The sequence below is a fragment of the Lepidochelys kempii genome, chromosome 10 (genome assembly GCF_965140285.1).
Source record: "Lepidochelys kempii isolate rLepKem1 chromosome 10, rLepKem1.hap1, whole genome shotgun sequence".
NCBI classification, from domain to species: domain Eukaryota; kingdom Metazoa; phylum Chordata; order Testudines; family Cheloniidae; genus Lepidochelys; species Lepidochelys kempii.
The window spans coordinates 23,290,265-23,302,874 of NC_136389.1; the positions used below are offsets into that span (position 1 = coordinate 23,290,265).

Here is a 12,610-nt window from a genome sequence, read left to right on the forward strand (position 1 = left end):
GTGGTTAAGCACAATCCTCTGCCATAGACTTTCTGCGCGAGCAAAGCACAACCTGTTCAATCCCTGTTATACAAATGGAGAGACTGAGGTGCAAAGTACTTTCCCTACCACTCAGATGTGTTGCCAGGCTAAGATCATTCCTGTCAGTGATGAACTCAGATTCTATGGAAAGGAACACTAGTAAAATTAACGAAGTCCCCTGCTCCAGAGGACTCTGTGCAATTGCTTTTTCAGTCACTTACTGGTAATATCGTTGTTGTAATCGGCCAAGCTGTTGGGACCTGGTCCTTCACGGTGCTGAGTTCTCTCCACTCACATTGGGATCCAAAGGAGCTGAGGGAGTTGCACCTTGCAGGATCTAGCACGACATGAAGATTCCGTCTCGGAGACAAAGGCAGGCTGAGCAAGCCTGTGCAGTGTGCCTTTCGTCATGATTCTGAACCGTGCTCTCACTGCAGGGGGCTGTTGTCTTCAGAGCCTGTGGAAATAACTCCTCCATGTTTGCCAGCTGCTACTATTTTGTTGCTGTTTGTTTTTTCTCACAATTTGGTTTCTCTTCTGGTCAGAACTTCAGCAAGAAGATAGCTGCCGGGGTAACAACCAGGGTGGAGAAGGAACACTTGAAGGTGGGAGTGGAGAAGAAAAGCACCAGCAGTACTGTGGAAATTGCCCTTTCATTCCACCATGACCTGGGAGGACTGCTTAACATTGTCCCACCAGTGGTACAGGTCAGCAGGAAAACCCTTGCCTGGGGTATATGTGATATATCTCACTGTCCTTCATGCTCTGTTTCTCAGGTTTAAATCTTGTAAAGAAGAGAGCTAATGGGTCAAAAGGGGGAGACCTTTTCCAAAACAAGACCAGCATGAAAAGACTGAACGTCATTCAAAATCCCATTGTTCTTTTAAGCACTGCAGGACATATGGGACTAATTTTTCAAAGCAAGACACAATGGTTGAACCCACCAAAATACAAAATGCAGACCCATTAGCACATTTACATCATTATCGGGTAACCAGGTGCCTAGTAACTCATGTTCTAATATGGGATTTTACAGATGAGGCAGGTTTGGTTTTTGTGGGTCCAGCTGTTATTACTGTTCATTATTGAGATTTGCAGTAACGGCCAGAAGATGCTAGATACTGTGCAGGCACAGCCCCTGCCCCATAGAGCTTAAAATCTATATCACTTGAAAATGTGTTCCATGGTACAGCAGGTGGCATTAAACACATTCATATTTATTCTGGTGATAATTACATTTACTGTGTCATTTTCATTTTAAACATAGGAAATACCGCAATACCATGGCAAAATCAAATTCACAGTGCGGTCAATAGATTTTTTTAAAGAATGGATCTCACTCTATGTTCAGTAAATAAACTTTGCCTGCTATCTGAGGACATTCTCCTCTCTCATGTAAATGTTCTAGCCCAGTGGGGTCAGTTTAAAGACAAGTTTTAGCCTCAGAGCTGACCTGCTACTTATCTACTTGAGCCAGACCTATCGTTCTCAACTTAGGCTGGTATTTTTATGTCTCCTTATTCTTTCTCCTAAAAAGCAATTTCTTAACTTACTCATTTGACCATCTGCTCAGTATTTAGTCTGATTTACTCTTATTTTTTTATTAATATATTATGCTGATATGCCTGCAGGTCAATTGCAATGGAAAATCTACGACTAATCAGCTTTCTGGTCATTGCAGTGGAGAGGTTGCAAGCCGTTTATTTGAGGTACAAGTTTTGTTCTCAGAACTCTGCCACCAACAATGTACTGTTTTAAGACCTAGTTCCCATTGAGTAACTATTGGAGGTTGTTGTAGGGACAGAAATGGGTCTGAGTTAACCAGAGGTTTTGTACACACTTTCAAGTATCTTTACTCCTTTAATAGCATATGGGACATGCAGGTCAAAGCACTTGTTAAACAAACACTGGACATGCACATGTCAATGTTCAGTCTTGCCACAGCTGGATGGGAGATTTATTCTGAGTTAGAAGCATCAACACAATTTATATTCCAGTGGTATACATTTGCATCCTTGGTACATCCATACACACCTAGTTTAAAGCCGATAGCGGGGACAAGGGGTTTACAGACCAGACAGGTGCAGTTTCAAAGGTGATATCTGAGCATCATTCAACAGACAAGTTGCATTATTTAAAATCAAAACTCAGTGCAAGTGGTCATGCCTGGAAAAAAGTCCAGTGGCACCATGAAACATAGGGAGCATGCAAAAGCAAAAGAGTCTCATGGATGTTACTGGAGTCCAAAAAACCAACCGTTTCTGTAAACTAGAAGTGAAAAGGAATAAAAACTACTTCAACATGAGCAGAGCTCTTCTGTTATTGAACAACCTACCTGCAATTAATTAGACCTAGGAGCAAAAGTTAGGGGAGTGAAAGAGAAAATACAGATTGGTGAATTTACTGATTGTATTGGTCCAATAAAGAGTCTGTGTCTTTGTCAAATCACAAGATGATAAACCTTAAAAACATATCAGTTTGTTACCCATTTTACCTTTCCCCACTTCTGTTCTGAGCTGGATCGGAATCAGTAATCCCCCCCCCCCCAAGCAGTGGCACTTGGACCAATGATAAAAGAGAAGGTTTTAAGCCTTATGTAAGAGGACTCATCTCATTGTTTGGATTACCCCAAATTCCCTGTTCATTCCTTTTTATGCCATGAACGTTTCTGAAAAAAGGCAAAGAACCTAATGAAACTGATTGTAGTGTGAACTGCCCTTCAGGGTTATCTAACACTGCTCTTCATCCTCTTCCCACCCCACAGAGAAGGCACATGATAGAAGGAGAGCTATCCTAGAAAGAGGCTGTAATAGCTCAAGAGAGCCAAATGTGCATGTGTAAAGTCCTGTAACTGGATTTCCAGCAGTGTTATTCAGATAAGAAACCTCTGCCATTCTGAGCAGGCCAGGAGATTCAGAGGAAGGGTCTCTTTCGTTGACACTACCACTTAGCTGGCTTATCAACACATTGACATTATCACTCCCTGGTAATAGTGCTGTGGCTACAGTGATCTCCCAAAAGGTAGCAGAGAGAAGCTTTTGGTGTACTAGGAAAGGAATTAGGGCAAGAGAGAGGGAGTGTGTCTGAGGATCTATACAACATTGAAACTGATCAGATGAAAAAGCTGCTAACGGCTGTGCTGAAAGAATGCCTGGTGTTCCAGCCCTGGTCTCAGTCACACAGAGGCATGCAGTCCTTTCATTCTGTTGTCTTTCTCAGCAGAAATGAAAATTTGCACAATTACAGTGCATTGCCCTAATATCATGCACGATGGAGCAATCAGAACACAAGTTACAGTTCAAGTTCATGGCATAACACGTGGTTGCAACAGAGGTGTATAGTCATATGATTATGCCAGTAAGCAATATCCATTAGCAAAGATTTATTTTTATTTTGTGTCCTAGCCTTTTCACCTGTTAGCTATCCCGCTCCCCCACACATCCACACCCCTAATGTGATTGCTCTGAAAATGAAGTTTTACATTTGGTCACTTAGGGATGGTTAGCAATTAGATGCTAAAGCCAAAGACCCACAGAGGGAGACTGTTTATGGCTCTCCCTCCAAATCAGCATGTAAATTTTTTAGATTACATAAATTCAAGGGTTGCAGAAATAGGACTATTTTTAAAAAAAAGCAAAACTGAAAGAGACCTTTTAGTTACTGAATCTTTGAATAGCCATGATGACATATTGTAACTAGGCTGGGGTTTGACAAATCATGCATTTGTTGTTTGACGATAGCAGTTATTAGTTTAGACCAGTTATTTCAATGGTGGCAGCAAGTTCAAAGAGACAGATACCAAATATCCCAAGGTTTTTCATCTGAACACATTAGCCAAGATGAACAGAGTTGCAATTGTTCCGCTCCTGATATAGCTGTGTTGCCCATGCAATTCACAGCGTTTTAATTTTCTCATACAAACTCTATTTTTTTCCCCCCTATTTGGTAGTTTGCTTGGGAAGACACCTGCAAGATTCAAACTGTTTTGGAAAGATGTTCCTTATATTGTAACACTTTCTGAACATTTAATTAAAAATATGCTTACAGCAAGCAACTCGTACAAAATATTAAATTTGGCATCAGAAAGGGAGAGATGCCTGTGGCTAACAGAGGCTCCCACTGATGCTACGTAGGGCACAACAGACAAATATAGTTTAATTCTAACCTCACTTCTGTGCATCTAATCCCCACTAACACTGGGCAAATTCTCACTGAAGTCAATGGGAAACTGACCCTGTTTGAGGTCAGAATTCAGCCGGTTGGTTGCAGCTAGCCATATCAAGCTCCCCAAATTGCTAGAGCTAACTCCAGTCTGATTTTATTAGTATTATGAAGAAAGTGAGGGGAAAACTCAGTATAAAGACTCTGGGCCAGATTCTCCACTTATGTAGTCATTTATATCTGTGCAAAGTGGGTATGAAATGCTCCCAGATGAGAATTCTTCACTCACACAAGGGCCCTTTTAAAACAATATGCAGTGTAACATGGCAACAAAATCGGCACTACAGTTCTTCTCTATTTTAGATGCCAGCAAGAGTTTCACTTAATGGGTCAGTGTTCACCAGCAACTCTACGGCCAACTTCATTGGACATGTTTCTTCCGATGATGCCTTCATCCACTTGCACCTCCATGCCACCGGTGGCCTCCAGCACAGAGTGGAGATTGGATTCAAGCATTCCTTGCCTCAGCTTCAGTCTCTGGGCATAGCCAAAGAGAACCAACTGAAAGTGTCAGCAGTAAGAGGAGACAAGTATAAGGGCCTGCTGGATATTGTCCTTGGACAGTGCACTTTCAAAGCAGATGGAGAAGTGAGGCCGGCAAGCAATGAAACAGATACAGAATGGACAGTTACTCTGATGAATACGTGTGTCACCCTTCAGGTAATTATCCAATCTGCTTTTCTATAAAGTGTTCTAGCCTTTATGTTTCAAGTTTTGAGTGGCCACAGAGAACTACCTCCATATTTAACACCCTCGGCCACTCTTACTCCTGGAGTAAGAAGCTACTCAATGGCAGGGTGGCAGAATCTTGCCCTGGAGGTGCAGGAGACAGGGTTGGTTATCAAATGTGTTCTGCAGTAGCAGCAAGGTAGTGTTTGCAGATGTTTTAAAGTTGAGAACTTGGAGTAATACAGTGACCGATGTTACTGTCATTGCCATAAAATAATGTTTAATCCCAATTTTGTAATTAAAAGAACTCCTTCCTCCTAGACTCTAATAAAATCATATCCTTTCTGTCTAGGATTAGGAATTTGGAAATTTACTTTTCCTCGCCAGTATTTATTAAAGAGTTTTTCTGATCGTATTGTTTATTCCTGAGGCCATTTCCAATTCCTCTGTGGAACAGGCTGCCTTAAATGGTCCCATCCCCAGGCTTGTTGGAAAAATGCCTTGTAATCAATTAGAATCAGATTAATAGGACAGTTGCTTCTACAAGAATATGTGGCGTATTTGTTTGAAACAACTTTTCTCTTCTGTCACAGAAGGTGGGATTACCTCAGACTCTAGTCACTTGGGGCTCATTCATTGTGAACACCTGCAATAGTAGCTTAACAATAAACCTCCAGTGCGATGGCAAAACAGCTGATGTGCAAATAGATAGCTCCTGGGGACACAAACACGCTTTCCAAGGAATGTTGAGGCACTCAGTTCCCCAGCTCAGTGACCTAGGGCTGCCTGCCGAAAACACCGTCCTACTTTCTGCAGCTAAAGGATCTACCGTTGAAGGCATTTTGTTGCTACAGGCTGGTGAATGCAAGCTCAAGGCTAGAGGAGATCTACAGACCCAGAATAAAACTGAATGGACATTGGAGACAGAAATGGAATGTCTGCTTCTGCAGGTAGACCGGGTGGCTTTTAAAAGAGATTCTGGATCAGTAAAGTGAAGGACTAATGGAGATTTAGCTAGAGTATGCTAAGGGTGGGTTGCGCAAGCCTCTCTGTGTTGCTTTGCAAGCAGATCTCAGTCTTCAACTACAGAACTGGACTGAGGCACTGGAAAATGCACAGATATCTGATGTTGACAGATGCCCCCTACAGAATAGAATTAGATGAAAATTATTGCCCGTTGTCACCATGGCAAGGTTTGAATGCCATGCTCCAGTAGAGGTTGTCAAAAGTTTTTGTTTCTTTCAAAAGAGTTCAGTTTTTTTCATTGAAACCAGAAACTTTGAAATTTTTGTTTTTTTCCTTTGTATCCCCACTGAATGCAATAGAAAGAATGATTCCCAGGGCTTTTAGGGGGTTGTTTCTAATTATTCATTTTTTTCTGCTTTTAATTTTTCCAACATGAACTTCTTTTTAAAAGGCTATGAGGTGTCAAAAGGAAAAAATGAGAAAATCGCAACTGTTCACTGTGTTGCCTTCAGTGACAGAAAGAGGAAAAACTAAAATTCAAAATATTAAAACTTTAAAATATTTTTCCTGAAAACTTTTGAAAAAATATATTCAGTTTTGAACCATGAAAACCATGCAGAAGTGGCTTTGGAATTTCAACTGGTTTTGCAAAATTGTTTTTCCATTTTCCCATTGGGTTGCATAGAATCCCACTTGCAAAAACTTGTTACTGTTTTTATGCAGGTTAGTGTATTCTCAAAGTTCTAAATGGTTCTGATCTGAATTAAATAAGGGATGGTCAATAGACTTTCCTAGACTGAGGAACTAGGTAGTTTGAGTTTTTGCAATTTAAAGACTTTATACTATCTGTAAAGAAGTTGTAAATTCTAGGGGCCAAACCCCAAAGTCCTTTCTCAGTCTTTATTCAGACAAAACTCCCACTTCAGTGGCTGCAGTGGCAGTTTTGCCTAAATAAATGGCTTCATAAAGACTTCAGGCTTTGTCTCTGAATTTTTAATGTGACCATCTCATGTCCCATGAGCTGATGGGGAAAAAAGTAAATATGAGTCTCATTGTGGATTTATAATCCAAAAGGATATTTGTCTCTTGATAGGATCTCAATATCCCGGTTCAGTCACAGCTCATCGGATCTATTCAGAGGGATGGCTGCCAAGCAGAACTTCTCTGTACCCTCAAAACAGATGGCAAGTCTGCCCATCTGAAAGTGAGAACAGAGTGCCAGTCAAACATCACAGTGGAAATTGAATTCAGGCATGAACTGCCTCAGCTGAAGGAAATACCAGGAGAAAACAAGTTGTCCATCATGGCAGGAAAAGAGTTAAAATATAGTATTGACATAGAATTGAAATCAGGCACTTGTGAACTTCAAGCCAATGGAGACCTTCAAGTGGAAAACAAACTTCAATGGAAAATGCTTATGGAGAACAAATGCAAAACAATGCAGGTACTTCCTGGCATAAAAAGGATGAAGTAAGATAACTGCTTTTACTTGTTACTAGCTGCAGCTAGTTCTAACACAGGGCTGAGTGCTGCTCCTATTGAAGTTGATGGAGGATTAGCTAACGATGTCAGTGGGAGCAGAGCCAGGACTTTGCTACACAGAAATTTAGACAATGTTAATGTAACAAAAATGAATCCTGTAGGGACTCCACACTCTTTTCTAAGTTTAAAGAGGAACCCTTTATAAAAATAATGTGCCACTCTAGCAGCCAAAAACACAGTAGCAATACTATCATAAGGCATAGGGCCAAAATCTGCCCTGACTTACATCCCAAAGTGAATGGATTTGTATAATTTGGCCATACTGTTTGTGGATATTTACTATAAAATACCTTGGTATTTACTTTGTAAGGGACAACAGTTAAAGCACCTCAGGTGCTGATCTTCAGAAGTACTGAGTACGCACAAAAAAGAAAAGGAGGACTTGCGGCACCTTAGAGACTAACAAATTTATTTGAGCATAAGCTTTCATGAGCTAAGCTAAGCTCATGAAAGCTTAAGCTCAAATAAATTTGTTAGTCTCTAAGGTGCCACTAGTCTTCCTTTTCTTTTTGTAGATACAGACTAACATGGCTGCTACTCTGAAACTTGAGTACGCCCAGTGGCTTCAGCTGGAGTTGCGGTTGCTCAGCACTGCTAAAAAGCATGTCCCAGACTGTATACAAAATATCTAAACAATCTGCAGAGACAAAATGTAAATATAACTTTAATCAGATAATATCAAGGTATGGAAATTTTCATGCATCTTTATAGAAAATTGAGATTGCTAATGGACTGATTAAAAAACCTGGTTGCTTAGAAATCACAGACTTGAAAAGTCAATATTTACCAACACTTGCCACATACTGTAGTGTTAGAAATGAGTTAGTTAAAGGGCTGGTTGAAAAACTAAAAAATCTATGGACGTTTTCAATTTTTTCCCCCAAAATGTTTGTGTTCTGGTTCTGTTTTGAACTGTACCGTGATCTCTTCCCCATCTGTCCGTGGGCACTCCTTCCAAGTGACAGGCCTCTACCTGCATTTTCCCCAGAATAGAACCCAAATCACCCCACTTTAGACTGGATCACAAGCTACAACACCCCTGTGTCACGAACTGTATTTAATCAGATGGCACAGCTATGTTTGGGTCCAACTGTAGAATCCTCTCCAGAAGTTTGTGACTTGTATGAAATGCAGTGACTCAGGACAGCTTCATCAAAAACAAGTATGATTTATTTGTTCATAGAAACTTAGCTAGAAGAGAGAAACAGAGTTAAAACAAATAAACAAAGAATTGCCCCTGACTGCAAGGCAGTCTGCATGGAGGGCTGGCAGGAAAGCAGGCAGTTTTTAAAACCTGGCAGGTGAAGGTGGAAAGTTTTGGAAATACATTATCACTGAATTGGGCAAGATTTACCAGGACACTCTGGCTGCTTTGGACCACTGCCATGCAAAATAGCCATAAACTTGGCTTCACTGAATTTATGGTGCACTATGTCACCAGAACAATGCAAAGTACAACACCGAATCTGACATATAATAGTCAAGAAAGGCTTCCACATTATCTTGTGCCCTATTTATGCTATACCACATATTAAAATATAAGCAAACATTTTAAAATAGGCAGGAGGAAGAAGGAATGTATACTCTTTCTTTACTATTTATAAAAGGTTTCTGATATTTACCATGCATTATACAATCATGGTGTCTGATTTACTAGTCTTCCAGCCAGATGCCACACAGTCCACTTATTAAGGGGAAAAAAAAGTTACATAAACATAAAAGATGTTACAGCAAGTCATTTTCAAGCGGATTGTTTATTTTATTTATTGCAGCAGCTTGGAACACCAATAAAAATTGATGGATCAGGCTACATCATGATAGACAGAATGAACCTAGATTCACAAATGCTAATAATTGTCGATGAAAGTACATTACAGGGCCTTCTTATACTAAAAGCCACTAACGTAAGTATCATGCTGATTATTGGAATGAGTGTGGGGTGAAGTGTGACTCATACTTGCAAACTGCTATTTTATTACTAGGAAAAACAGGTAGGGAAACTGCAATTTTGTCTTTTAACAATTGTTAAGTAATGGACAAATATATAGTTTAAGGCAACATTCAAGTCCAGAATGTGATTTAGGTAATTGAACAGTTGGCTGCTATAATGTACAGTAACTCAAATGCTACGAATAACATAATACAGCCCACCTCAAGTTTCTTAATTACTTGCTTATATTCCTTGAAGATTTGTTTGTTTTTATATTGTACTATTAAGGCTTTTATTATATTTGGACAGTAAATACCATGCTCAATACAACAAAACAGAAGCTAACATCAGACTAGATGCAATATATCTCTTCCTACTATAATACCATTTAATAGTCATAAAAGTCTATAGCAGTGTACATAATAGAAGAAGTAAAAGGTTTCTGATTAATAAAGTGAACTCTGTGTTTAACAGTGCAACTTGATAGGGCAGTGGCTAGTTCAATCATCTTCTATTTCTTTCTTCAATGACGCAGTAAAAGTATGGCAGTTACAGCTTGCCTTCCTTTTGCCAGTTGGCTTTTCTTGTTGTCAGATATTACTAGATTAATAGATTCATAGATACTAAGGTCAGAAGGGACCATTATGATCATCTAGTCCGACCTCCTGCACAACGCAGGCCACAGAATCTCACCCACCCACTCCTGTGAAAAACCTCTCACCTATGTCTGAGCTATTGAAGTCCTCAAATCATAGGTTAAAGACTTAAAGGTGCAGAGAATCCTCCAGCAAGTGACCTGTGCCCCATGCTACAGAGGAAGGCGAAAAACCTCCAGGGCCTCTTCCAATCTGCCCTGGAGGAAAATTCCTTCCTGACCCCAAATATGGCGATCAGCTAAACCCTGAGCATATGGGCAAGATTCACCAGCCAGATACCCAGGAAAGAATTTTCTGTAGTAACTCAGATCCCACCCCATCTAACATCCCAACAAAGGCCATTGGGCCTATTTACCATGAATATTTAAAGATCAATTAATTAGCAAAATCATGTTAGATAGAAGAGTACAAATACTGTAATACTATTAACTTCAATACAATTATTTCTAATTTACTCCAGATTGTGAAGAGACCTAGACTCACTGGGTTGTCCTTTGAACTGCGTACAAACCACAAGGGCTAGGCTCTTTACACACACTGAGAAGAATATCATATTTTAAACTTTTGTGTGTGTTAAATTGTTAACAGGACAAACAGGAGCTGGATGCCCTGATAACTCATAATATTCAAGGAGCCATTGACCTTGGCATTCCTGCAAGAACATTAGTGGATGTGACTTCAGAAAAAAATGGTGACCTCTATAAAAGATTCATTCAGTTTAGTGTGGATGGCAAACAAGTAAGTGTCTCCACATATCTATTGTCCAGAGTAAAGGTTGGAAACATCGAGCTGATTTGGTTGGTGACAATTATTTTTTCCCCATTTGGAATAGGTGACAGAGGGAGCCTCGTTAGAACTATGGATGATACATTAAAAGATATACCATGCGTGGGCTCTTTCATGGCCTTACAAGCTACACTTAAAGAAGGCTTGAAAGTCATTGCACCACGGACACATGCCCACTCAAGAATACCGTGAGACCATTCACGAGACTCACCCTGTGACTCACCCTGGATATTTATCCATATTCTTAAATAGAAAGGATAACTAATTAAGAGCCTGATCTAAAGCCGTTAAGTCAATGGGAGTCTTTCCATTTAGTATAGTGGGCTTTAAATCAGGCCTAAGGCCCCCAAACCAATGTTCTTTACATTTATGGAAAGATTCTCATTCACTTCAATGAGTGCTGGGTTGGGCCCTAACCTGCTGGGTCACCCAGTCCCCATTTTTTTCAATCTTCCTCTTATAACAATGCATTTGATGTCAGAAATGATCCAGGTTGCCCATCTCCAAAGGCGTAGCAAAACTCTTCATTTGTTAAGAGTCTTTTCTTTGTGCAACACCATTACAAAGCCAACACTATTACATTCCCTCCAGTTTTTAGAAAAACACGAATGACAAAACCCACATTCTATTTATAACCTATACAAATGTTATGATATCCATTATGAAATGTTTTCCCTAATGCAGTAGAAATGATAGTTATGATTGGTCACTATGTAGTTTATACTGAAGATGCACTACATACAGGTGATAACATATTTTGTGCTGACAAAACAGATTACAGAAGAATTGAGCTTTATTCGGAAGCTGGACCATGTGTCTATTAACTACAAGCTCACACATAACATAGAGGCGCTGAAGGCACTGAGAATAGAAGACAGGATTGAGTTGCAGGTATGTTGTCCTTTGGTTTGTACGGTAATAGAAGTGGCACACATCCAGACAGTAACTGGTTATGAGGGAAGCAAAAGGAATACAACAGAACTGTAATGGCAAAGAAAGGATTGTAGATGTTACTGTGTGCAGCCGCTACTACATATGAAAAACTAGGAGTCATTATTGCTCGAACATGATGGAATGCTTCTCCATCTTGATGTACTGTTCTTGTTCTCTCCTTCTTATGCTTTTGTTACCGTATTATCCCTTCTGGAGGAAACAACAACACTGGAGATTTCAGAGCAGCTGTACAATACTGCTTTATTTAATGTCCCAGTTCAACAAAGTTAAATTAGCATGAGTAGCAATTTGGTACCACAGACAAATAGGCCCCAGGAGCTGCAGGTAGCATAGATTGTTTCCAACATTTTAGCTGCTTAATCTTATGCTTGGTAACGTCTTGGCTTTTTCCTGCCTCCACATTAAAGCATCTGAGCTGATCTCTTTCCCTCCATCCCACCAACTCATCTTCCCTTCCTATTTCCATAACCACTCCCAGGCTACTGTTCCTTCCTTAGTTTCTGTCCCAGCCAGCTGCCGTGCTGCTCTTGAGAACCTTCCCTGCCTTTAATCCATCTGTCCTAGAGAACAGCTATTGTTCCTGTCCTCCAAAACCTAATTTTGAGCCTTCTGCTATTTCCCACACTTGGGCACTACCTCATGAGCATACATGTTGTAGTCCCAGCACTGATCACAAAGTGTGCAAAGTTTTTACAGTTATTTGTTGTACCAGTTGTGACATTTAATGTACTAGGACATTTGTTGTCTGTATACAAATATACCTGGCAGTCTTCAAACCTGCCACCAGTGTGTGACACAAGCCAGTTGACTGCGTGAAAAATGGCCGAACACTTGGGTTTTGCATGTCATGCCATAATGGGCAGAT

General features: G+C 40.2%; 1 protein-coding gene across 1 annotated transcript in view; it reads left to right on the top strand.

Moving 5' to 3' along the window:
* LOC140918001 (uncharacterized) overlaps positions 1 to 12,610 on the top strand; it is a 152,269-nt gene that overhangs the window by 95,180 nt on the left and 44,479 nt on the right. The window contains exons 42-49 of the mRNA XM_078854475.1: positions 567 to 728; positions 1,653 to 1,730; positions 4,546 to 4,902; positions 5,505 to 5,861; positions 6,971 to 7,321; positions 9,192 to 9,323; positions 10,594 to 10,962; positions 11,509 to 11,682. Coding sequence (XP_078710601.1) covers positions 567 to 728; positions 1,653 to 1,730; positions 4,546 to 4,902; positions 5,505 to 5,861; positions 6,971 to 7,321; positions 9,192 to 9,323; positions 10,594 to 10,962; positions 11,509 to 11,682 — 1,980 coding nt within the window. The remainder of the gene's footprint in view (positions 1 to 566; positions 729 to 1,652; positions 1,731 to 4,545; positions 4,903 to 5,504; positions 5,862 to 6,970; positions 7,322 to 9,191; positions 9,324 to 10,593; positions 10,963 to 11,508; positions 11,683 to 12,610) is intronic.